This window comes from Nicotiana tabacum, chromosome 16 (genome assembly GCF_000715075.1).
Source record: "Nicotiana tabacum cultivar K326 chromosome 16, ASM71507v2, whole genome shotgun sequence".
Lineage (NCBI taxonomy): Eukaryota > Viridiplantae > Streptophyta > Magnoliopsida > Solanales > Solanaceae > Nicotiana > Nicotiana tabacum.
In genome coordinates, this window is record NC_134095.1 from 153,557,159 (window position 1) to 153,584,594 (window position 27,436).

General features: G+C 36.9%; 2 protein-coding genes across 2 annotated transcripts; both read right to left on the reverse strand.

Moving 5' to 3' along the window:
- Positions 1-502: 502 nt before the first annotated feature.
- Positions 503-6,090, reverse strand: LOC107823537 (BTB/POZ domain-containing protein At3g19850-like). Its single transcript, XM_016650214.2, has 3 exons — positions 5,923-6,090; positions 4,547-5,662; positions 503-1,120 (listed from the first exon to the last, which is right to left on the reverse strand). The coding sequence occupies exons 1-3, from the start codon at positions 5,989-5,991 to the stop codon at positions 668-670; spliced, it is 1,638 nt and encodes a 545-aa protein (XP_016505700.2). The 5' UTR covers positions 5,992-6,090; the 3' UTR covers positions 503-667.
- Positions 6,091-18,343: 12,253 nt separating this feature from the next.
- LOC107794760 (transcription initiation factor TFIID subunit 15) lies at positions 18,344-26,372 on the reverse strand. Its single transcript, XM_016617285.2, has 8 exons — positions 26,196-26,372; positions 24,425-24,593; positions 23,925-24,289; positions 23,599-23,793; positions 21,985-22,068; positions 20,427-20,508; positions 20,200-20,329; positions 18,344-18,775 (listed from the first exon to the last, which is right to left on the reverse strand). The coding sequence occupies exons 2-8, from the start codon at positions 24,542-24,544 to the stop codon at positions 18,588-18,590; spliced, it is 1,164 nt and encodes a 387-aa protein (XP_016472771.1). The 5' UTR covers positions 24,545-24,593; positions 26,196-26,372; the 3' UTR covers positions 18,344-18,587.
- Positions 26,373-27,436: the final 1,064 nt, after the last annotated feature.

Consider the following 27,436-nt stretch of genomic DNA (forward strand, 5'->3'; position numbering starts at 1 on the left):
TTAGTTGACATTTTAAATTAAATCGCTTGTTACTTGCTACAGCTTTCTCTCAAAAATCTGTTGCTCTGAGCAGCCTACATGGCAATATGTTGCTTTTTTTTTCTTCTGAATAAATTGCAAAGCCAGATTTAGTGGTAGCAATGATCCAAGTTTTTAATGTTAATTTGGTAGGAAATGGATTCATTCCTTTCCGAAAGAGACCAAATTCAATTGAGGTTTCTGCAAAATTTAATCCAGATTTCAGTTGTTTACCGTTTTGGAGGGGACCTCATTAATTTCCAATATTGTAGCATTTGCTACATAGCAAAGCAAGTGTTCGAAAGATCAGTCTACATTAATGAGTTTGTTAACGAATTATCTCGCAAAATCTTGATCAATTCCCCAAATAGATGCAATTTTCTGAATGTTGTCGAGTAGTCTGTCGGCCTTGCATATGCTTCATTGTCATTTATCAAGCTTTTTTTAGTGGAAACAGGGCGAAAATAACTCTGAGGAGAAAGAATTTAAGCCATGAAACACTTCTTCAAAGTGAGTACCTTTACATTGGCAAGGACAACTTTACAGGCAAAAAATCTAGGAAGAAATTAGTACTTCATTCTTTTACAATAGAAAACTAGGAATGGATGAATTCCACTTGTGAATTATCAATATCTTTGCTTAGTGTTTTTCAGAAGTCCTGACTTCTACAAAGCCTAGGCAAAGCTCTAGTATGAGCAGGAGGAACCATTACCCCAGATTTCACCATTTTAGACATTTGGCCTTTCATATCTTTGCAAATTTTTTCCAACTCCACTACTCTCCACTGCATTTTTTGTAAGTTTAGCCTCATATATTCATGCTCCTGTTCTGGCAAGCTATGTTGATCACTTGAACTAGAACTGTCACTCTTGTTTTTCTTGTACAAAACCATTTGGCTATTACTGACTTTTGTTTCCTTAACAAAGTTGTTGTTTGTTGTTGGGATACTTGAAGAATTCTGAGAAGCAAGTGCTTGGACAGCAATTCTTGGTGATATTCTTGGATTTTTTGCCAAGTCTTTGCATGCTTCAAGGCTTAGTTTCTCATAGTTGAGACATCTGCACAGTCTTGATCTTTCCTCTAATGAAAGGGTTGGATGAGACTGCAATCAATTTACACCATATGTACCATCTTAGATGCAAGAAACATAATATACAAGGCAAAATGAAAAGAAGAATGATTGCAGAAACACTATTCTTTTTGTTTTATTTTATATGACGCTCTTTCCTTTTTAAGAGGGGAGTCTTGGAGCAACGGTAAAGTTTTCTCTGTGTGACCTATAGGTCATGGGTTCGAGCCGTGGAAGCAGGCACTAATACTTGCATTAGGGTAGGCTGTCTACATCACACCCCTTGGGGTGCGGCCCTTTCCCGGATCCTATATGAATGCGGGATGTCTTGTGCACCGGACTGCTCTTTTTTTTTTCTTTCCTTTTTGGTCTCTTTAAAGTATGGGTGTCTAACGGGCCGGGTCAGCCCGTTTCCATCCCTACCCAGACCGGTTAAAACCGGAACCGGCCCGGCCCGGTACAAGGGGGCTGGGTTAAAGGGGTAGGGATTGGTCCGTTTACTTAAATCATAGCGGTTAACCGGATCGGTCAAACCCGGTCAACCAAAATCCTTGTAGAACCGGTTAACCGGCCCCGCCCGGTTTAAAGGCTAGATTTCAATTTTTTTTTTTTGAGGTTTTAGAGTCTAATGCAATGCAAAACCTTTGAATTTACTCTTTTTCGTTAATTTACTTGTTATTAAATGTAACCTTTCAATTTGTAAGTTTGAATTTTGAAATAAATGTAGCACTTGCAATTTACAAGTGCAATTTTTTTTTACATCTTTATTATATTCTTTATATTTTTACTTTATATTAATATGATTATAATAGTTATACAAAACACAAAAAAAATATATATATAAAAAAAAAACTAACCCGGCCCGGCCCCTTGGACCCGTAACCCTTACGGTTCATTTTTTACCCAGATGAACCCGGACCCGTTAAGCCTGGTAACCCCTAACACGTAACCGGCCTGGTTCCAAACTCGTATGGTTCAAAATTTTCCCTACCCAGCCCGGCTCACCCGTTAGACACCCTTACTTTAAAAGAAAGAATGACACTCTTCTTAAAGTTTAAATTTCGCATTTTATCTTTAGTGGTTTAAGATCACAAGTTCTAATAGTGTATGTGTCAGAAGTCTTTCTTTTTTAAAACTCTATACTCAATTAAAACACCACAATACAAAATGAAATGGGAGGACTACATTATTAACAAATGGCACCTCAATCATGTTAGGTGGAGGAAATTTCTTTAGAATGAAAGAGTTATTTATAGAAAGGATTCAGCACATAAAAGGACAAAGGCAATAAGAAATAGAAAGAACACAATAACAAAGGAAAATCAATTATAACTACCTAAAACAGTTTCTAGTACAAATCTTACAATGACTTAACTCAAGACTGTCCAAGAAAGATGCTGCTGTTAGAGCAGCAACTATTTTAAGGGTCCCATGCAAATCACTGATTGGTTTACATAAAAGTACTCATGAATTAATGAGTTCACAAGTTCCCATGACAAACTTTTATAATGACCCTACTACTTTTCCTTTCAAGTCCAAAATTCAAATGCAATGTTAAATTCAAATGCTTTACATTTAAGTCTTCTCATGAATGCTTACAATCTTACATAGATGGCCCAGAGCTGGTTTGGTATAAGGGATAAAAGGATAATTATTTATAATATATAAATTTAAATGAGTTTATCTCACGTTTGGTTGGAATAAAATCGCGGTATAACTAATTACAGAATTAGTTATTCCGGAGTGGTAGAGTTATTTTTATTCCTTAGGGGTCGTTTGAGTGAGAAATAAGTTATCCCATGATATATTATCACGGGATTAGCTATCCCACCCTTCCATGCAGATAAAAAATACTACAATCCCGGGATAATTAATCCCGCGATTAGTTATACCACGATTTTATCTCAACCAAAATTGGGATAAACTTATCTCAAATTTAATTCCGGGATTAATAATCCCTTATCCCTTGTACCAAACGAGCCCTTAGAGTGGGATAATAATTTCGGGATAACTAGTCCCGAAATAATTAATCCTGAGATAACTTATTTCCCAACCAAACGATCTCTCAATGAATTATGAGCTATTTTTGTCATATGCTAAAAGCCTTGTACCTTCCAACAAAGAAAAAAAAAAGAAAAGAGAAGAATATTTTGCATTGTGTTCATATCATGACAACTATATTAAATCTGCAGTTCACAGTAAGGCAATAACAGATAAATCCACAAGTATGATTAGAAGGCCCCACAGCATGTTATGCATATCAGTATATCACCATAGTAAAATGTACTACTCATCTAGCTATAGCTAAAATTTTACTAGAACATATTTATCTGTTGAAAAAAATGGAAAAAACAATATCTTGCATTTATTACATGTGGAGCAACTAGTAAGTGAAATTTTCTGCACATTTGTGGGGTTTTCCCAAAAAGATTCAAAAAATTTCCACAAAGACACACCATTCACCATAACAAAAAATGCAAAAGTGAAAAGTATTGCCTTATTGGGAAGACATGTTCTTGTCTTATCCTATATCTTTTAGCTTTTTGTCCAAACCTTAAAAACTTTTTATCTTAAACTACTATTGACCAGTGAATCAGTAGCAGTTATTATTTCATGGATAAGAAGGGGAAAAAAGAAAAACAAGGCAGTTCGGTGCACTAAGTTCTCGCTATGTACGGGGAATGCGGAAGAACCGGACTATAAGGGTCTATTGTATGTAATTTTACCTTACATTTCTGCAAAAGGTTGTTTTCACGGCACGAACCCGTGACCTCCCTCCATCCCACTTTATGTGGCGATGTTTGATTTGGACTCGAGTTTAAGAAAGAAAGGAAGACTTTTGAAACTTGTCGTCTAAAACAAACAATAGATATTTGTGTGGTAAAGTAGAAATTCTAAAGATAAATTGTTTCTAAATTAGGAAAGGAAAGTTTTTTAACGTACTCCCTCTGTCTCAAATTATCTGTCGTAATTTCTAAAAATAGTTGTCTCAAATTATTTGTCATTTTAGAAGTTCAAGATAAAATAAATTATATTCCCTCCATCTCAAATCATATGTCGTAGTTTCTAAAAATAATTATATCAAATTATTTGTCATTTTAGAAGTTCAAGACATAAATAAGGGTAAAACGATCAAAAACCTCTCCTATTTAATATTTTCTTAAGAGGCTTGTAAAAAAGAAACAAGACACATAATTTGAGACGGAAGGAGTATTTTTTTAATTTTACCCTTAATAATAATTGTCTTGAAAAAGGAGATAGCACATAAATAGAATAAATATTCAATAAAGAGAGATCATATCTTTAGACATGAACAAGGGTAAAATAGTCTAAAATCCCTTCTAACTAATGCTTCTTAATGGATGTGTAAAAACGAAACACGACAAATAATTTGATACCAAGAGAGCACTAATAAAGAAAGTATATCACATAAATTGAGACGGAACGAGAAATAATTACCTCAAGATAGATGTCAATGGCTCTATAGACCCCATCAAAACAATCCCTTGCATAATCTGGTAAACTCTCTGCTATGCCAAGAAACTTTGATATTTTAAGACTTTGGTCTGGAGCAATTTCTCTCAAATACTTATCTATCAATCTTCCAACTTTTTTCAACTTTTGTACACAAACTTTGTCATTAATATGAACAAAAACTCTAATCAATCTCAACACAAGATTCACATCATAAACACCTCCATTATGTCCACAAACAAGAATATCATCTAGTGTTGCTTGATCAAGATTCCCACCTATCAATTTCTCCAAATTACCCCTACATTCTTTACTAATCCCAAATACACAAACAATTCTTAATACCCAAAAAAGATTTCTACAAGAAAATGCTGTTTTCCCCATCAAAATCACACCTTTAACTGCTGTATCAGCTAAGCAACTGTACTCAATTCTTGAAATCATATCGTGACTTTTGCAATATTGGGCTGCTGTTTTTAAGTAATAAAGCAGAAATCTTGTGAGAAGTAAACTGTTATTTTCACTTCCAAAAGCTCCTAAAGTCCTCAAAAAATGCTCTATTATTTTTGGGGACAAAATGGTCATTTCCTCAAACCACCAAACTTTGTTTGTTGATATTGAACTTGGCTTCGTTTGGTCAGAAGATGAAGAAGAGGAAGCTGATGAAGTTGATAAACCAAAAAGATTATTAATATCTGAATTCTGAGCAATCTTGGCTAGAAGTGAAGTCATAAGTTTCTGAATTAAACCACAAGAATCTGCATAATTCAAGAAATATTCACAGCTCTTAAGTGATGTTATAATATCATGCCATGACCAGTAAAATAACCCTTCAAAAAAGTTTTCTGTTTGATTCAACAGATTGAAAGTTGATAAGTTTTCTGTCATTTCAAGAAAATTTGCACAGCAGTGGAGTAAGCACACATTTGAGGCAGTGATTTTAATGTTGCCATTGTTGTAACAGAATCTTGAAATTAATTCAAAGCCTTCTGCTCCACCTGGAAAATCAAGAATCTCTATTCCTGAATTCTTTATCTGTGTTTTCTTCTTTTCTTGTTTGATTATTTTCTTCAACTTTCCTGAGAATCTTGAAATGACTTTCTGCAGGAAAAAAAAAATTGTTTAGTAAATTAGTTAATTCAGGGGCGGAGCTATGTGTGATCAAGGATGACCAACTGAACATCTTTCTCTAAAACAGTATACTGGTATTACGCTGAAAAAAATAGACTTTGAACATTTTTGCATAGCCTACCGGTACAAGGTGTTAAAAATTTGAACGCCTTATTAAATTTCTTGACTTCGCTACAAACTTAATTGGTTGAGAATGAAAAATGGAGAGTAAAAAGATTGGTTGTTTTTACCTGGTGTAGAAAGAATGTGTGTTGACCATTTACATGGATTTGCAGATCACAGAGACCTTGTAATGGCATGGCTAACTTTGCACTGAATGAAACCAAGACAAGTGAAAAATATACAGTGCTTTGAATTTAATAATTGACAGATACAAATAGCCTCTCACAAACTATTGGTTACATGTGATAGAATTTATATACTCCAACCCCAACCCCAACCCCCCCCCCCCTCTATATATACGAATTTAAATTACAGCATACAGAATTTTTACACTATCGAAATATCTTAATTTGTTGTAACAGGTAACTTGTTCCAGTAGCCAAGCTAGAAATTCTAACAAGGAAATTCATAAAAATGCAAGAATGCCACATGTAGTATTTGAAATTCACCTTTGCTACTACACTAAAAGCTTCTTTTTTAAAAGAATAAAATAAAAAATCTCAATACGATTCAAAAGTTTATATATGCGAAAAAAAGTTAAAATAGCACGCTCTAGTCAGTTTTCGGACTGGTCATTCAAAAATAGCCAGCGTTTATCAAGTCAATGAAAAATAGCCACTATTTTGCTGCAACAGAGACCGGTCCAGCATAATATACTGAAGTTCAGTGTACCTGTGTATGAACTTCCAGCATATTATGCTGGACCGGTATATTTTGCTGGCTCCAGTATAATATACTGGAGACTGGAGTACCAGTGCTCCAAACTCCAGTATATTATGCTGGACCAGTATATTATACTGGAACTCCAGTATATTATGCTGGAGTATTTTTCCGGATTTTGAACATTTTTTCGTTCAGATTTATCTTTACATGAAAAGTGGCTAAATTTCGATTACCTTTGAAACTGCGGCTATTTTTGAATGACCACTTGTAAATCTGGCTATTTTTGAATTTCTCCCCGAAAAAATTGTTTTTGCTATATTGCACATATCAGTAAGCATGTCATTACTTCTTATATGTTTAAGATTATTTTGTTTTTAGGTGATTTGATAGTGTAATTTTTTTTGACGGCTATTGTGTATAGTTTAACCATATATTCACATACAATCAGAGGCGGACCTACCCCTCAGGGTAGGTTGGTCACCGGTCTCCGATAATTTTGAAAAAATATATATATTTGAAATATCATGTATATATTTTGATTGAAACTCTAAGACTCAAAGCTTAGGTAGTTGCATTAATCTATTTGGGGAGGCAAACTTGACTTTTAGCACGCTGCCTAGGTTCGACTCCCACTCCAGAATCTACTCAAATTTTTATTCGATATTGATGCCCCCGTCATTTTCCCCACTTTTGGATTATACGATTGTTGTTGTTATTTATTCTCGGCCAATTCTAAATTTTGGATCCACCTCTATTGATACAATCATTGCCCTTTAGGTAGTACGTGGATGTTTGGGGGTGGGGTGGTATGGGGGAGCAGTTCAAAGCATAAAGATAAAAGGCAAAATACATAAGTTACCCCCGAACTATGACCCAAATCTCTGTTACACACTTTCTAGGAACGAATATTACTTTACACATCCAACCTTTCTAAAGTGTATCTAATACACACCATTTTTTTCTTTAACTAGTTTCTTATCTAATACACCCAACCTTCCTAAAGGCTACGCGTTATGATTCTTAGCAACATCACGAGTTCAGTTTTCTATACTTTATGGCAGCAAATACATGAATAAATTGATTCTACTGTCCCTACAAATTTGTTTTTTTTTCTTTCTTTTTGTCTGTTTTTTTTATATGTATAGGGATTTTTTAATGCATAATAATTAAATAAACAGGGTATTTTTGTCTCTCTGTCTGCGTGTGTGAATACACACTTTCTTATATATAATACATCAACTCAGCTATGATTGATGGAATCCAAATTGAGAAGAGCACTATAGCTAATCCGTGTAAATTTTGCTATTATTTTGTTGTTATAATTTATGTCAATTAGTTGGGAATAGACGTTTGTACGTCTATTGTGTTTTTAATAGCCTTTTAATCCGGTCAGAAATTTAATTATATACAAGCTACGCTAGTTGAAATATAGAAAATTTCTGGTATGTTTTTCTTTTTAATAATATCGGTGAGATGAGCTTAACTACAATGATATTATGAGTAAAGCTTCATTTAACCGATATTCGCTTGCTTGAAATTAAACCAGTTAATCGGGCCGGGCTGGCCCGTTTTTATCCCGATTCGGTCCGGTTCAGCCCGACACTGTAGCATATAGGACGGGTTAGGACGAGTTGGACGGGGAACGAGTTTTAGACGAACACATTTTGGATATCGGTGCACCGGAACCCGCTAATCCCGCTAACCCGTTAACGGGCTGCAGCCCGGTTCAGCCCGTTAACAGGTTAAAATCTTTATTTTTTTTAAATTTTTTTGTTAATTTGTGTACCGTTGCTAACAAAATTTAGTTAAAAAAAATATTAGCACAGCCTGCCCGAGCCCGTTAAGCCCGAACCCGGACGGGCCCACAAAAACCCACAAATTCCCAACCTGCTATCAGCCCGCTATCCCATCCCGCTAACCAACCCGATCCGTTAACGAACGGGTTGGTTTTTTTTGTTCAGCCCATCCCAGCCCGCCGTTAAACACCTCTATTTGAAATTGAGGCTTAATTTCGGGATCACTGAAATGTCAAAAGTGGCACAAAGGGAAAAGAATTTGAGTCTCTTACGCTAAAACGCATAGAAGAAAAGAGAAGAGGGATTTGCACAATGTGTTTATTGACCTAGAGAACGCGTATGACAAGGTCCCTAGGGACGTTCTTTGGAGATGCCTATAGGTGAAAAGTGTACGGGTAGCTTATATTAGGGCGATAAAAGATATGTATGATGGAGCTAAAACTCGGTTAGGACAGTGGGAGGTGACTCAGAGCCTTTTCCGGTGGTTATGGGGTTACACCAAGAATCTGCGCTCAACCCATTCTTATTTGCGCTGGCGATAGACGCACTGACACACCATATTCAAGGGGAGGTGCCTTGGTGTATGTTGTTCGCTGGTAATATAGTTCTGATTGATGAGACGCGAGGTGACGTTAACGAGAGACTGGAGGAATGGAAGCAAGCCTTGGAGTCTAAAGATTTCAAGTTGAGTGGGACCAAGACAGAATATTTGGAGTGTAAGTTCAGCGACGTGCCGGGGGAAGCGGATGTGGAAGTGAGGCTTGACTCACAAGTCATCCCTAAGAGAGAGAGTTTCAAGTACCTAGGGTCTATTATCCAGGGAGGCGGGGATGTCACGCACTGTATCGGGGTGGGGTGAATGAAATGGAGGTTAGCATCTGGAGTCCTGTGTGACAAGAAGGTACCACCGAAACTCAAAGGTAAGTTCTACAGAGCGGTGGTTAGACTGGCCATGTTGTATGGGGCTGAGTGTTGGCCAGTCAAGATTTCACATATCCAGAAGATGAAAGTAGCATAAATGAGGATGTTGAGATGGATTTGCGGGCACACTCGGATGGATAAGATTAGGAATGAGGATATTCGGGAGAGGGTGGGCGTGGTTCCCGTAGATGACAAGATGCGGGAAACGAGACTTAGGTGGTTCGGGCACGTAAGGAGGAGGAGCCTAGATACTCTGGTTAGGAGGTGTGATCGTTTGGCTCTGGCAATTACAAGAAGAAGTATAGGGCGACCTAAGAAGTATTGGGGCGAGGTGATCAGGCAGGACATGACGCAGCTTCAAATTTCCGAGGACATGGCCTTTGATAGGAATGTATGGAGGTCGAGCATTAGGGTTGTAGGTTAGGGGGTAGTCAAGCGTTTCTCCTCGTTGCGCCAGCTAGTCTGATAGTGTTTTGCCTAGGACTGCTAGTGGTTTTTGTTGTGTTTCACAATTTTTCTTTTTTCTTTTTTGTTGTTGTCGTTGTTGTTGTTGTTGTTGTTGTCATCTTTCACATTTTGGCCTTTTCATTTATATGTTGTATTTTACGATGCTGATACTATTTTTCTGGTTTCTGTTGTGGTTACGGATATATTGTCTCTGAGCCGAGGGTCTCCCGGAAATAGCCTCTCTATCCCTTCGGGGTAGTGGCAAGGTCTGCGTACGTTCTACCCTCCCCAGACCCCACTAGTAGGATTCTACTGGGTAGTTGTTGTTGTTGTACCCTATAACACACATCAAGAAAAATACATTATTTAATCCTAGCAATATTTCCAAGATTAGATATGGTAATTTAGGATTGAATTTAGTCTATGTTTTTTAGTTAGTATAACTATGTTTGATTCATTTTTTTTTGGTAATTAAACTTTGTATTACCAGGGAAAATATTTACAAGTAAGTCAAAAAAACCTTACAAGATAACCTTCTTTCCTATACTTCACCCCCTCCCCATATGCAGTTATATACACTTATATCTAACTATTACACTGGGTACCAATCTAGTCTATGTAGTATCCCCGCTGTATGTTTTGTACTTCGACAATGTATCGCTTGAATGATCTTCTTACTCATTGCTTCCCAACCTGTCACCTTTGCTTGAAAAATTCTAGTATTCCTTTCTTTCCATACATGGTATACTGTTGCTGCTATTGCCATTTTATACAACTCTGCAGCAGCTGTATTTCTTTTAGTCTTCTTTTCAGCCCATCATAGTTCCTCATCCCAACCAGCTACAGGTCTTCTAATTCCTTGCCATGTTAACAGCGCGCTCCACAATGCTTTCGCATATGTGCATTCAAAAAACAAGTGTTGTATAGTTTCATTGGCTTGGTTGCACAATACACACTTCTGATCCACCTGCAATCCTCACTTCTGCAATCTATCCTTTGTGTATAGCTTTCCATGAGCTGCCACAGTTAGAATAAATGTCCATCGTGGGCATCCTGTATTATGGCAGACTATCCTTCTCCAACTAACTTTTTCAAATCTTCCACGCAACTTGTGATATATGTTTTTGATTGAGCAACTTTGCATATTCATGATGTCTTCATAGTTGAGTCCTGCATTCATGAATATCTCCTTTGATTTTAAAATCTTATTCACTATCCACGATGCTTGTTTTAGTTGAACATCCCATATGTGTCTTCCTTTGATATAGTAGCTATGTATCCACTGGATCCACAGTTTCTTTTTCTCCTTGCACAAATTCCAGAATTGCTTACAGATGGCAGCCTTGTTCCACACAGCTATATTCATAATGTTGAAGCCTCCTGCAGATTTAGGCAAGCAGACTTTCTCCCATGCCAGTAGAGCCTTCTTCGATATACTTCCTTCGCCAGTCCACAAAAAACTTCTACACATTGCTTCAATTAACTTTGTAATCTTTTTAGGCAACACAAAAACTTGTGCCTAGTATGTCTGTATAGAGAACAACACACTTTTTATCAATTGGACTCTGCCAGCATAATATAGAAATTTTGCAGTCCATGACTCTATTCTTCCCATTATCTTGTCGATTAGAGGTTGGCACTGGGCTATGGATACTCTTTTTGAACTTAGTGGGGCACCTAGGTACCTTACTGGCAGCTTACCCTTTTGAATTCCTAGAAACTCTAGGATTTCCTCCTGATCAGCTTGTGATACTCCACCAAAAAAGATGGAACTCTTGTGTTTATTGATCATCAGGCCAGAAGCATTTGAGAACTCCATGAAGCATTGGAACAAGAGCTTTATTAAGCCTATATCACCCCTGCAAAACAATAAAAGGTCATCAGCAAATCCAAGCTGCAAGATTTTCATCTTTACACACTTAGGATGGTAGTTGAAATCTGGTATCTGGTTTAGTGTTTTGAGGCTTCTTGTTAAGTACTCCATTGCCAGCACAAACAAAAATGGAGACATAGGGTCTCCTTGCCTTAACCCCTTCTTGGCCTCAAATGGTTTTGTCAGGTTTCCATTTATCATCACAGTATAAGTCACAGTCTCCATGCATGTCATAACCCATTTCACAAATTTGTCAGGAAAAGCCAATGCATTTAGAACTTGCTCCATGAATGGCCATTCAATTGAGTCATAAGCTTTCTGCATATCTAGTTTCATCATACATCTGGGTGATACTCTTCTTCTTCCATAGACTTTCACTAATTCATGGCTTAGAATTATGTTATCAACTATCACTCTTCCAGGCACAAAAGCTGATTGTGTGTTTTCTACTAAGTCCTCCATAACTTCCTGCAATTTCCTGGTTATAACCTTGGAGATCACTTTGTATAGAACTGTGCAACATGAGATAGGCCTATATTCTTTAATACTCATAGGGTTTCTGACTTTAGGCACTAAAGTTATTGTTGTGCAGTTGATAGGTTTATGCATATGTGCTGTTTCAAAGAATTCCAATACTGCCATTGTTATATCCTCACCTACAATCTGTCAAGTCTTCTTGAAAAATAAGGCATTAAACCCATCATAACCATGTGCTTTAAGGTCACTGATACCCTTCATGGCTTCCCATACTTCCTCCTTGGAGACTGACTTTATTAGCTGAACCTGTTGGTCTCTATTTAATGTTGTTCCCTGCTTCATGGTATTTGGATTGATGGATGGTATGCTGTCAGCTCTTGATCCAAGCAATTTTTTATAGTATCCTAGTATCTCTGCTTCTATATCTTCCTTCATCATGAGCTGAGTTCCCACCTCATTTGTTAAGCTTTGGATTCCATTCAAGTGATTCATGTTCTTCATTTGTGCATAGAAGTAGGCTGAATTAGAATATCCCAACTTCAACCATTGCATTCTTGACTTTTGCCTATATATGCTTTCTTCTATCTTTCCCCATTTTTCTAATTCACCCTTCAGTTCTTTTTCTTTGTCAATTAGCTCCTTATTCTGCAGCTTTGAGCTCATTTCCTCTTGTATTCCCTGCAGCTCCCTCCTTATCTCTTTGATCTTTCCATCGACCCCTTTGTAATGCTGAGTATTTAGGCTCTTGATAGCTTCTTTTACCCCTTTAAGATTGTTCCATACTGTCTGCATTCTACCATTTGTGCTCCTATCCTTCCAAGCTTCTTCAATGTGTTGCATGAACTGAGGGTGGTCAGCAATACAGTTAAAGAACTTGAAAGGCCTATTCTTCTTTCCTTGTGACTAACAGATTTTTAGCTTCAGTGGTGAGTGATAAGATACCATTGGTTCCAGCACCTGAACTTTCACATTTGGCATTGTCATCATCCAAGTAGTATTTACAAGTCCCCTGTCAATTCTGCTATAGGTATGATTATTAGTCCAGGTGTAGTTCCTCCCCACATACTGTAGCTCATTCATTCATGTATCCCTCATATACTCCTTAAAATCTTTTGTTTCCATATCTTGGACCTCTGTACCACATAGTCTATCTTGTGGATGTACAACAGCATTATAGTCTCCCATAGCTAGCCAAGGTCCTTGTTGTATGTTGTGGATTTACCTCATCTTGTCCCATAGCTTCACCCTGTCTTTAACAGTATGTAATCCATATATTGCTGAAAAACCAAACATAACAGCTTTTGCAATAACTCTGACTTGACCATGTATCAGTTGCTCCTCTATTTCCACTGGCTCAAAAGTGTATATCCTAGGATCCCACATGAGCCAGATTCTGCTTTTATGGTTTATACTTGAGTTGGAAATCCATTCCCAACTAGGTGCTAGATTCTTTATCACTGCATTATCTTTTTGATTTTTTACTCTATGCTCTACTAATGTTATTATTGCTTTATTATTCCCTTTTATAAATTTTTTTATCTCCTTTTGCTTATAAGTCTTATTCAGTCCCCTCACATTCCAAGTTATCACACTCATACAGGTATAAAGTATGGGTGGTGATACAGCCCCTGCACCTCTGAACTCCTCTCTTGCATTGTACTTGTACCTGGCTCATCATATGCTTGATTTATTGCTAGGCTTTGGAATCCATTGCTTCCTAATATCTCCTGATCCTCAGCTTGTTTAGCTTTAGCTGCCCTTGCTGCTAATTTTCCTAGGACAGTTATCCACCCCTCTTCCTTTCTCTGAGCATCATTGTTTATTGGATCTGGTTCACTCTGTTGATTAATCACTGCTGCTTCCTGCTGTACTTCAGCCTTCTTCACATTATCATGTTGTCTGTCAGTTCTGAGCCATACTTGCTTATTTTTTTATGATCTTCCTCTACTGCACCACTCTTTGGAGTTGTACTGTTTTAATCTCTGCACAATCATGTCCAATTTTCAGACATTTTGTGCAGTATTTTGGCTCCCAATCATAGGTGACTTCCTGCTGGATTAACCTCCCCTTATGATCCTGTAGCTTCACATATCTAGGTAGAGGCTTTGTGATGTCCATTTCTATCAGCATACGTGCATAAGAAATCCTAACTGAACCAGTAGTACATTCATCTGCATATATTGGATTTCCCAATGTGCTGCCTATCTTACTTAAAGCTTTCATGCCCCAGCAATTTATGGGTAAGTTTGGAAACCTCACCCATAGGGGAATGGTTTTCAGGACCTCATCATGTACATTAAAATCATCAGACCAAACCTTCATTATCATAGGCTTGTTATTAATCGTATGTGGCCCAGAGTACAACACCTGATCCCTCCCCTCTAAATTAGTGAACCTTATTACAAAATATCCTTCATTATGGTAGAAGATTTGTGGTTTCACTGAAAACTTACCCACTGAGGTCAGAAATCGATCCATAGCTCCAATTGTAGGTGTTTCCCCAATCACATATAGAACAATAGCAGAACTCGATTTCTCAGTTTCTAGTTCAACATCTTCAATTTCTAGCTTTGCGATTTTTTCCCCATTTTGAACTGTTGGAGCTATGTACTGTAAATTCATCCCTTTCATAGCCAATTTGTTCCCTACAACCACGTTTGCCCAGGATTGGTCCATGGTCATCTTCCTTGCTTCTCCATGGTCAATTTGATTCATTAACAATTTTGAAACATGCAAAAAAAGTTAAAAGATGTTAGCTTTTCAAACTTTCCCTTATTTTGTCTATTGTAGTTGGGTAAAGTAAAAAACTATAATTCAAAATTCTACTGGCAGTTTATAATTCCAAAATAGTAGGCCGTTACCTATTTGGTTCTTTTTATGTCAATATAAATCCCCTCCACATTGAAATATGTAAGCACAATCTTTGCTCTAATTTTTCGTTTCTTTTAATTTTCTGTTCAAATTGTAAAGTTAAAATAATTCTTGAAACTCATCACTGTTAGATAATACAAGGTCAACAGGGAACGTTTAGGTATGAGTTCGGTTAAACTCAATAATGTTTGCTTAAAGTCTCAGACTCTGTATTTATATTAATTTTTTTTATTAAATAGGTGTAAATATTTAATTACGAATTTAATAATTAAGACGAGTTATAATTTTGATGTTAACTTTGGAATCCATGAAGACATGTACTGTGTTTGGCCAGAAACAAAAGATGTGACAATTTGTACTTATTTTACGTGCATGAAAATGCTATGTTGTTGACAAGCCAAGAGTTTTATTTATAACAGCTAAGATTCTTTTAGGTCCACAATTCCAACGATATAGATTTTTCAAGGGGAATGGGAAGATATTGAACTGAATGATCAATGATAAAAGCTCTTTATACTCCCTCTATTTTTAAACTATATTTCTCAAACATCTTTCTCAAATGTAATTATAAAAAAAATTGTTCGATTACCTTTTCTATAAATTCTAAATATGTCAATATAATTAAAAACTTTGAGGAATTAACGTCTGATTCGTGGCGAAAATAAAATATTTTGGCGTCCATACACCGAGCTTTTTCTCTCATTTGGGTGGGGGATGGGGAAGAAAATATTTTTTTGTTACTTATCTGATATTCGGTAATCTGCTTTGGTGTTATGACTAATTCAGATTCGTGTCGTAATTTCTTCGGCCAAATATGATGTACAAGTGGGACCTACACAATGAACAAGTTGTGTGTAAAACCGCTTATTTTTTACAACTTAGGCGATAAGGCTTATTATAAAGAAAAGTGTCCTATCAAAATTATTGTCATTTACAGGTTTACGTCCAAAACCTCTAATTAAGAAGGAAAGATATTATCCATAACGTTAGGAAAAAAGAAAGAAACTAAAAAAAGCATTTGGCACAAAGAATATATGAAGAATTGGTGGAGAATTTGTCTAATGTAGGGGACAAACTCTGGAAGTCAAAAGAAAGGCTATAGCTTTCAAATAATTATAATTGAGAATTTTATTGTCTTTTTGGTCGTCTTTGGTTGCCTTCCCTTTTGTATTTATGTGGCATGGAAATTCTTGGACATGTGAGCTAGGACCCCCTTAAGAAAATCACAAAATAATGTCACAGGACACACCTTATTATTTGAATCAAATAAATAAATATAGCAATTACTTAATTTCATTAATTAAGTAACCAAACTCATTTGTATTTCCTTGTGAACCTACAACTTGCATTAACAATATTAGAAATATTATGGATTGATCATAGTGGGTTTGTGACATGAGGTTTGATAATACTGAGATTATGAAGTGGTGGATGAATATGATTCGTTCACCCTTAATTAAATATCTTGGATTCTAGCCCTACGAGTATAACCGCATAGATAAGCTCACACTAATCCGTCAATTTGGGACCTAAATTCGAGAATTTTCTTGGAAGGTATCTAGAAGGATTCGGAATGGAATAATATTCATTCATACAGAAGAAAAGGTTCTCTATTGATTCAAACATTATACCTAATTTATAGGGACCGAGGGAGTGAAAACCCAAAGATTTCACATAGCACTTTTATCAATATGATTTATTTTGTATTTTTCGTTCAATGAGAAAATAGGTTAAATTCTATAGATTAATCTTGTGGGACTTAAGAAATGATATTAAAAAAAAAAAAAAAAAAAAAGAGGAAAAAAATAATATTCATCTTGGTAAGTAATATTTTCCCCTTTATCTAGATAAAAAGTATCTGGACCCGAATGAAAAAAAAATAAAAAAAGGAAGATTACGAAGAGAAAAATGACACATACTATTACCACACTTGTAGAGATATACAAGTAAGAGGAGTTTTATCTACTCCACTCCCTCGCCTTGTGATATCATCTAGATAACCACATAGATAGTGTTTAATTGAAAAAATGTACGCATCCAACTATAATATAAACATTAATGGACTTTTGTACCATGCACTAATTAAGTTATACAAAATCTTATATGGAGTTGAAGAAACTAAATGATCCCTACATATTGATCATATACAATTTCTAATTTCTAGTGGAGCTTTCAGTAGAATTCGAATCTTAATAAAGTACTGACTATCTATCCAACAAAAAAAAAAACGAATCTTGAAGAATTCCTAAGAAATTCTTCGCTTTCTTTCCGAAACCGATGATTAATCATTTACACAAAGATTGAGATTAAATAAGCTTAAAGAAAGCAACTTCCATATTCAATTTAAGCCGATATCCATATAATTTCAAGAGTTAAATACCTTTTTTTATTATGACTTTTTACACTTGACCTATAAAATTTTTGTGTAGTTCATATAAATTTGTAAAAAATTAAATAATCGATGTTCGAACTGAGACTCAAAAATTACCAAGTTGATCCTTAAATTCTGCACCTCAATATCTTTCCACACAGAATATGCTACTTTCTTGCACGCACATCGGCTGAGGGTGCACTATTAGGGGCGAGCTAGAGTTTTGAATTACGGATAAATTTAGTCCAAATCCTATATTTGTCTTAAGAAATCTATTGAATTTGTACAAGTTATCGATTTAGAACATAATAACCTAAACACAGAACTATGAACCCGTAATCTTCAAATCCTAATTGTGCTCCACCAAAAATAGAAAGAACTTCTTACAGCAAGAGACAAAACAGCTCGTCTATGCTTCAGAAGTTAGCCTCACATTGTTTTACTGATTTTTACATACGTAGAGACTCTTTTATCATACTAATTGTACCCTATTAGTCGATATTCGATAAAAGCAGAGAGGAAACGATATATAATACAAGGAACATGGTCCATTTAACTCCACTTACAGTTTCATGAAGTAGAGAGTCAAATTGAGTCCTAAAAAGGCATTTTGTAAGAAAATTGCATAATCCCTGTAACACAGAGGGCTTCCCCAATTGGAGTAGTAGCACATAAGATTTGGATTTCAGAGAGCCGACACCACCATCAACTCAACCCTTAGCTGGTTGTGATCGACTATATGAATCGTTAACGGGAACTTTCAGCCGTGGTACACAATTTTAACCCCTCTACAGTCCAATTGCATGTTTCAGTAAAAGAAAGTCAAAATTGCACTTTCTTAAAGGACTTGAGGGGAAAATCTATCAATTCCCAAACCAAATGAGCCATAGATCATAGGTTGATAAACTATAAAGAAGAGACGTGCAATCACTGCTAGCACATACAATGATATCAAGTTGGAAGCTTTAAAATTCACAGGAGCTTGTTCTCAGACAGGCAAACCAACCAATTGTCTTACACTACTTCCCTAGACTCTCTGAACAGTTCAATCATGGAAAGAAATCAGAAGATAAACAAAAAGGGAAGAAAGTTGATTGCCTCCTTAGAAACAAGATCTGTACCAAAACGAATATCCAACATATGAGTTTGACAAAGATAACCAAGATAAAGTCGAATAGTCAAACATATGAATTTGACAAAGGTGAAGCAACCTCAAGAAGGTGACATACTAACAGCCCATGTAAACATGAGACAAATGAAGTTTGACTAATACCAAAACTGGACAACATTTTCATGGAAGCACCAACACAACCTTCAATAACGATGCCTGCTCCGCTCACGGTCTCGGTCACGGCCATATTCTCTGTCTCGATCATAGTCGTAGGAGCGGTCTCTGTCTCTTCCCCTATCCCTCTCTCTGCTTCTGCTCCGGTGCCTAGATCTCTCATCATAATCTCTTGATCTTTCTCTGCTTCTCTCCTTTCTATCTCGGTCAGCCACACCTGCCAAATTAAAGAGTAATCATCAGGAACACTTTGGTCTTCATATGGAATCTCTTGAGGCTCAGGTGTAAAGGGCTCATCAAGCCAAATGAAGTTGGCAGCTAGTGAGGACCAACACCCAAAAGAACTGGGCATCTTTTAATCAGATAAAGAAGATTTTAGTAAGGTTTTAGTGCCCCACTTGTATGAAACTCCTACTTATGCCCCTCTTTCATTGAACTTGGCACATAAAACTCACACAACTTTCTCCGGCTATTCCCTTCCAACTGTTATTGCCCATGCTAAAACACAGAACGAAGAATTGCATAATGCTTCCTCACAGGCTATTGGAAGGTTAAATGCTGGCTATGTGAGGGCAGAAAGGTAATTCTACCACTCTCTTTTTTAACCTATTTAGGCAACAATGTGTGCTCATCTAATCTAACATTAGAAATAAGCATGCGAGGGGATAAGAAAACAATTGAGTTATGTCAAAGCTTTGCATCTTTATTTATATCCAACACAACCAAGGGTGAATTGTAATATGCAGTCTCTATCCATCATAATGACCTACTGTGGTGGCTCAAGACATCAATAATTCCATTTTCTAGTCATATCAATAAATAACAGCTATATATTATTTGAATCCACTGCTATGTCATCGTATCATCTTCTAAGACGCTCCAAGATCCAAACTCATCTAAATCAGTTAAAGCAAAGTAACTAAACTTCCTACAATTGAGCATTGAACCAGAACGAGGGAAATACAAATTCGTGCCAAGCAAATTAAGGAAAATAAAAGAAATTGAAATAAGATTTTAACAAAGAATTTTATTTCGACAAAGATTACACATAGGCAAGAGAATCAACATAACCTTCGCCAGCCAAAGGCCCCGATTATAACACCAGAAGCCAGTAAGAGACAGCTCCAGCACTAGCGGGCGCCATTTCAAACTCCATTGTAGGGATTTCCTATTACCCTCCTCTCAAGCAATGGTTCCTCAGCTGACCACACTAACATTCTTCCAATGGCATGTGAGGGACAGATTCTTGGTTAAGTTTTGTAGCTTTTAGTGAAGGTATTTAGCAATTGTTAGAGGCAAAACCTCCTTTAATAATCTGCCTAACAAGAATACTACTACTAGTCGACTACCCTCAATCCCAAAACTGGGTGGATAGGATCAAGCCAACCAATCTTGTGGACACTAGCTGAAATCCGTCTACTAAATGAACCAGTCTGATCCACTAGACAATGCATTTAAGACAAATTATACAAGATGCATAGAACTTTTAAACTCCAGCAAATACTGCTCGCTGAAACACCTAGGAATACTATGGAGTCTGGTTGATACTGTAGAAGCTGGGGGGAAAACATAGACAGAGAAAATGAAGAACCTTAAATCCTTCATTATGGACAACACATACAACAAAACTATTGCCCCTACCTAATTCCTCAGCTTCCCATCCGGCGCGTCCTACTCCAGGGGGAAGGCTCTGGGCTGATTCTGCTCGCTGCATTTTAGCACGAAACTTCTTTTTCAGATTTCCAAACTCATCATACATCTCACCATCATCCTGTAATTGAGATGAAAATTTTACCAGAAAGTCAGAGGCAGAATGACACCAGGGATAAAGCAATATAACTCATATACTTCTGCTATTCTTATCTTACTTCTTCAGCCTCTCTCCTCCGACGTCTAGTTTCCTCTATTTCTTCTTCATCGAGTTCTTTATAACCTCCAGCACGCCCTCCTCTGTCGATTACAATAAAAACAGATCAAAGCTAACACCTAGAAGGCGAAATTATAAGAACGAGTTGCTAAAAGAATAGGATTTATTGGATAGTCTATGCTAAATCACCAAACACTTTCCTCAAAATCGAAGCTGCCATAGCCATAAGATTATAGGCACAAACTATAAATATGGCATCAAATTAAACTGTATTCAATCACTTCCACAATATATTTATTTTCATCTCAGAACAGTAGTTTAAGAGTTATATTTTATATGCTTACTAACACATAAAAAAGCAATCCCAAAATTGTCTAAGAAAATATGTTGATATTTTTTATTTTTTTATTTTTTTTTTTGGGGGGTGGGGGGGGGGGGGGCGCACAAAAAGGGACGTATTTTCCTGTTTTCAAATACAAGACTAAAACATTGACATAAACAATAAATTGTAATGTAATGGTAGAAAGCTACTATCCTTTGGCATGACAATTGGCTTGGTCATTCCCCTTTAAGAGACCAATTTCCCTCACTTTTTCGGCTTGCACCGGGCAGTGAAAGGACTGTAGCTCAGAACAGAAACAATAACTCATGGAATATCATTTTTAGGAGAAATCTGAAGGACTGGGAGTTAGAAGATATCACATATTCAGAGTGTCATCCAATTGACAGGAACTCAATAGCAATGTAGACAGACTGATATGGGAGGGAAATGGAGATGGATAATTCACTGTGAAGTCTTGTTACAAAGTGCAAACAGGTGTAGCAGCTGTTTTATAGTATTCTGGGCATGAGCTAGGTGATGCCAAGATCAACTTTAGACTTCTTAAGTTGCTGGAGTAGGAAAGAAGTGAAAAGTTCTTTTAAGATCATATGAATACAATATAAGCATGCATTTGGTGGAAACCTTGTTACAATATATAGAAACTAGAAAGCTTATATTACTGTTACTATTCTCAAAAAAAATGTATAGGAACCTTATATAGATAGGTCAGGTCAAGGTTTTCCTTTTTGGGGTTGTTGGAGATGTATTCAGGACAATCTTTGTGCTATATAAATAATACTTACCATTTCAAAATAAAGAAAACATATCAATTGTAACGACAGGCCTATAACGCAGCTATACTGATTATCTTGATAAGAACATCCCATATATAAGATCCCAAGTAAAGAACATTTCGTTCATGTAGCACATTAGTCTAAGGCACCAGTAGCTCCAATACCGCCAATCATCAACATTAAGTTAAGGCCACCTAACATAATGTCTTGTGCACCTCTGTTCCTTTTCCAGCTGCTAGCAATGCAGCAATAAGGAGAGGGGGGAAGGGAGGGCCTCAAGACCTAGTTTCAAGAAATATGCAATTGCAATAAAAATAAGCAAGACATCTATAGCGAAAACCATACACAACCAAATTAATTGACCCAATCAGACTGCGGTTAGAGAAAATAACAGTTCTTAGAAATCTTAATAAACATTCAATGTTGCATCCTCTTATGCATACCTCACACCACCCTCATTGGTCCCAGGTTTGTTGGTGTTGCAGATGTTACACTTGTTCCTCTTAGCCCAATTTATGTTACCACACCTGAACAATAGGGCAAACACAATATAGTAAATTTCAACCTATCAAAAAAAGGGCAACATAATAAATGCAAATCAATAGCAATAAAGCAATTCGTTCCAAGCTAGTTAAAATGATGGAGGACACTGATCCTCAATTCAGAATGACAAGTATGATTCTAATGGTCATTCTCTTGATGAAATTCTACCATGAGTAGACCCTGCTGCTCTTGTAGGATACATCCTTTCTCTAAAGCCCCAAAAGAGAAGAGGCAAGCCTAAAAGAGAAAGGTACAAAAGAACAGGGATCACCACTTCTATCTCCTCCACTCACAGAAAAGGTTCACATAACTTTTCTCTTACCCATTCCTTGAAACAACAAAGAGAAATTAACCATAGATAAACTGTCACACGGCAAACCCCATTTTTTGGAACTGAAAAAAAGGTGTCCGGATAATAATTTGATAATATAATGATTGGTTTTGGCTAAGATGGAGACGCCAAAATAAATGATGCCATCTGGCTTAGCATTTGACAATGACATCTGCCAAAAACAAAAAAAATCTACTCTTCTCTGTATGACTATGTTAATGTTCCTATACAAATCTAAGTTACTACATCAATAAAACCAGGAAATGATCGCACAGGGATGTTTTCCCCTCTCTTTTTTTCACAATGGTGGTGTCCGAACAAGCTTCCGCGCACCTCTACTATTTTATCAGGTACCTACTGCCTCCCACCAGCACAGGTACCAAGTAACTCTGTCCATCAAAGGCTAGACATATGGGAAGAAAGCACCAAGCATTTTTTGTATCGGCTAGAATTTGAACCCTTGTCTCTCATTATTTTAGCCCACTCCATCAATTGCTAGGTCACAACTTGGATGCTTTGTGATGCCTTTCCCTGTCCCAGTCCTAAGGCTATAAGGTGCTAAACCGCCAAAACCAAAGCAATGATTCCCACATATAAAGAGTTAAAATTATACCTTGGAAATATCTTTCAAGAACAGTGAAATACTCAGAGATTAAAATTCACCAGAAACAAATAAACCGAACCAAAATCTGAACACAGAATTAACAGTCCCTAAGTTTATCGGATGGAATTTCATTTTTATTCTAAAATAGCAAGGATTTGGTTATAAATTTGGGGAAAGAACTGCACCAACCCATGCACCCTTAAATAAGAAAGAATGACATCAAAATCAAGCCCGTCTCAAAACTCCAGCTATAACTTTAATTCGAGTCATCTTCGACTCGGTAGCTCTTTGTATGACAAATCATAATCCAGGCTAGGAATTCAATGCCCACGTAAAGCGAATGTAGCAGTTGAAAGTACAGGTAAGAAACTTGTCCAAAAAGGAAAGTAGAGCTAGCACGGCTTTATGGGAGAATACATAATGAAAATAAAAAGACTAGAAAACACCTGAAGACTTACTAATTTCAAGATGAGAGCAATAGAGGGGATTCCAAGTCTGATTATGAGCTGACAGCTTATTTTTGAGAAGTTACATTATTTTTTAATAAAATAAGTTGCAAATGCAAATGAAGATTCTTACATCGGACAAGACCAATCATTTGGACCAAATAGGCCTGGAGGACCACCTACTGCACGAGTAGGGGCTCCCTGGTTCTGGCTACCACGTCCTCTACCACGACCAGCAGCTCCAGCCCCACCGCCACCAGCACCAGCAGGTCGAGCAGTTCCACAACGGTTGCAAACTCCACGAAATGCGAAGTTTACATTAGAGCAACTGTTATCAAAATAAATTATGAAAAACTGTAAGCATAGGAAAATACTGGACTATTCGAGGTACAAACAGACAATCAAAAAAAGATAGAGTAGAGCAAGAAAGAGTTGCTCACCAATAATCGCATCACAGACCTTGTATTCGGACACATCCAGTCACCATCTTGTTGCCATGCCTTTGCAGAAGCATCTCCCCTGCCCCTACCTCTTCCACCACCTCCATCTATATCCTTGGAACCTTCTTCCAGCACATCGAGACCACTACTCAGATTGGGGTCACTAATTTGATTCCCTGTAACATAGGAAGCCTCGTCTTTGTTCTTAGACTCTGCAATAAATACCCCAATTATCGACCCATGAAAGTCCTTGTTATTGAACCATTCAACAGCAGCCAATGCAGCATGAGGGTCTTCATATGTGACTGTAGCATCTCCTTTGGGCTCATTTGTAACTTTATCACGGTATAACCATATCTTAGGCCTACCACTTCGTTTGTCTTTCTACAGCATGAAACAAAAAAATTCCTTAGAAAAAAGCAGACAAAGAAAGCTTGCACAAGAAGAGAAGGGGAAAGGGGGGAAAGCTTATAAGAAAAATTCTCAAACATAATTTTAAGTACCTGATCACAACCATACCTTTAGCACCCCTATCGTGCCAAAATATTCAGCTAGCATATCTTCATCTGTACCAAGGGGCAAGTTACAGACATACACAGAACCATTTAGTGGAGATCCTTTCCCTGAATAGTTTGCCATTTATGCTCCACTTTCATGAAATTCAAAGAAACAACAGAAACCACAAGACCTGCATCAGGCAACAACCTAGTATTAGTCCTGCTACAGTTTCCCTGTCCCTAAAAGAAACCACAGGCAATAATAAACAAGTGAGAAAAGCACCAGAGTATGTGTACGTCAAAGGACCAAACCAGCACAACTCAAGGGACAACAAAGGAAGAAAATTGATATAAGGTAGGGTGTGGGGCGGGACGAAGCACTTTTTTGGGGGGGTTGGACGAAGAAAACAAATGCCACTTGGTGGAAAATTTGCCAAAAGGCTGCTAGCTAATGTTTTCGTACTGTAATCCTGTATTAAAATTAGAAAAGAGCTAAGTGGTTATGGTCCTTTATGAGTACAGGATTCTAGGTCAATGGGCTAAAATCTCGTGTTCTGTGTACAGTACTTTCTCGGGACACACAATTTGGGAATACTGCCAGGGATCTTCACATACAGCAGCCATTAATTTCTTTACAGCACATGTTGAGAAATTTATCAAGAACTCTGATCTATCAATCAATCAACAAACTAAGTCTCCATCCCAAACTAATTGGTATTGTCTATATGATCCTCTATATCTATTCCACTCTACATCGATCACCTATAAAAAAAAGGGCAGCCCGGTGCACAAAGCATCCCACATTCAGGCAGGTCCGAGGAAGGGTCGCACCCAAGGGGTGTGATGTAGGCAGCCTACCATGATGCAAGCATCAGTGGCTGATTCCACTGCTCGAACCCGTGACCCATAAGTCACATGGAGACAACTTGACCGTTGCTCCAAGGCTCCGGTTCTATATCGATCACCTATGCCACCATGAATTCAGTATTCAGACGATAGAAAAAGTAAAACTATTTATGGGAGCAGTCAATGTATCGCAACCCTTCATTTTAACTTGGGACAGGCTATACTTTACGAAATTCAGATAGAGGAGTTATGAACACCAATTTATAGCTTAAAAAATATTGCTTACAGAACCAGGTTGAGTCACACAAAAGGTCACCCCTGTAGTTCTACAACAAAATAAAGCTGGCCTCCTACAACTATCCGCAAATGGAGCCCATTTTAGTAGATAATTGATAAACCAAGAAGAGAGACCAATGCTTAGATACGAAACTTTTCCCCAACATGTTAACCAATAATTTTGAGCACTATTTGATAGATATCCAACTTCCGCAAACATGTTAACTGTCAACTTCCACAAACTTTTCTTTCAACTTCAATCAAATATTGTCCAAAAGAGTTGAAACATTCCAAGAGCTGAATTAAATGGAGTAGGCCATTTGCTCCATGATCTCTTTTACAGTTCAGTGCCTCTTGGTACAGTTCATCAAAACAACATATGCCAAGAGCTGAACATCAACAGTACAATGGAAAAAATATGATCTTTAAGGATTTCTTCTCTTTTTCATTTAGCGTAGTAACAGCTATTTGCAAGTTCATTTAGCAATATGGAAAGGCAATTAGCAAAATCATATACACATTCCAGAACAAATCGCAAAGAACTATACAAATCGGAGCCTAGGGTTTGTTATGCATTGAAAGTATACACAAAGCGTCGTAAATCATTTGAAAATGAGATTAGGGTTTTGGTTTCATGAGAGATATTAATGAAGGAGTCTAGAGAAACTTACAGCTCGATTTCGCCGGAGAGAGATCCACCGGAGTTCAGCGGATATAGAGATTGCGAGGAACAATTTCGCCGCCGAGGGAGAATGATGTCAATTTAGCCGTAGAATTGGCTTAATGCCGTAATGTGAGGTTGGGGGGCAGAAATCAATAGGTTTTGGATTGGTCCATTTGACCCGTTAGAGGAACTTGGACCTTAAATTCAAAATCCACTTGGGCCTAGTGCTGATTTTCTCAAATAGAATTTTTATAAACCACTATTGTTTATGGGTTATTAGCTAGTTGTAGCTATCATTTACTATATTACTTCTTATAGCTATGTTTTCAGATTTTTAGAGCGTATTCGATATAGTTAAGCTACTGTATTCATAAATACAGTAGCATTTCTAGGCGTGAAACAAGAGATTACAGCTAGACAGATTCGACTGTATTCACGGTGTGAAACAACGGATTACAGCTAGACTGATTATTATATTCTACTGTATTCACGATATCTATTTGTGAATACAGTAACGTAAATAGCGCAATTCATGATCTATTCAGTTGTTTTTAAACGGAAAGTGAATCAATTAACATAATAGACTGCTAATATAACTTAACAAACTCAATTATAACACACAAAATTTGTATTTTCAGTTATAAAAAAGCTTATCAACCGCAAAACACCCCAAAAACATAGCAATCTTCAGAGAAAATATGCTGAATATTTTTCCCAGCCGATAAATACAACAAAAACAGAGCAATTTGAATACATATATACATTAGAATACATAAATTATACTAATTAAAAAAATATATGAATACATTCATGGAATATAACGAGACAATGAATACAATGAAATATACGGAATACAACGAGTTACGTTGAAATACAATGAAAAAAAAGACAATAAATACAATAAAATACATGAAAATACAACTAGATACATTGAAATATATTAACAGAAAATTCAAATTGTTCAGCCCCAAACTCCGTCGTCTTTGTTCAACAATAACCCTAATGTCGTCTCGCTGTCACTGTTGCCTACGGTTGCCGTTGTTATGCCGAAGAAAATTTCTATATCAGATGATTGCTCGGCCGCCCAAAAGTCTTCGCCGAAAAACTCTAATTCTGATGCTTTGCCGGAGAGTTCTGGTAGTAAGATGAAGGTGGGAGATGAGAGAGAGGGGAGGGAATAGATATGGGGTGGGGGATGGATTTGAACGTATCTCTTCCTTCAACTGGATGGAGAATAAAGGGAGAATA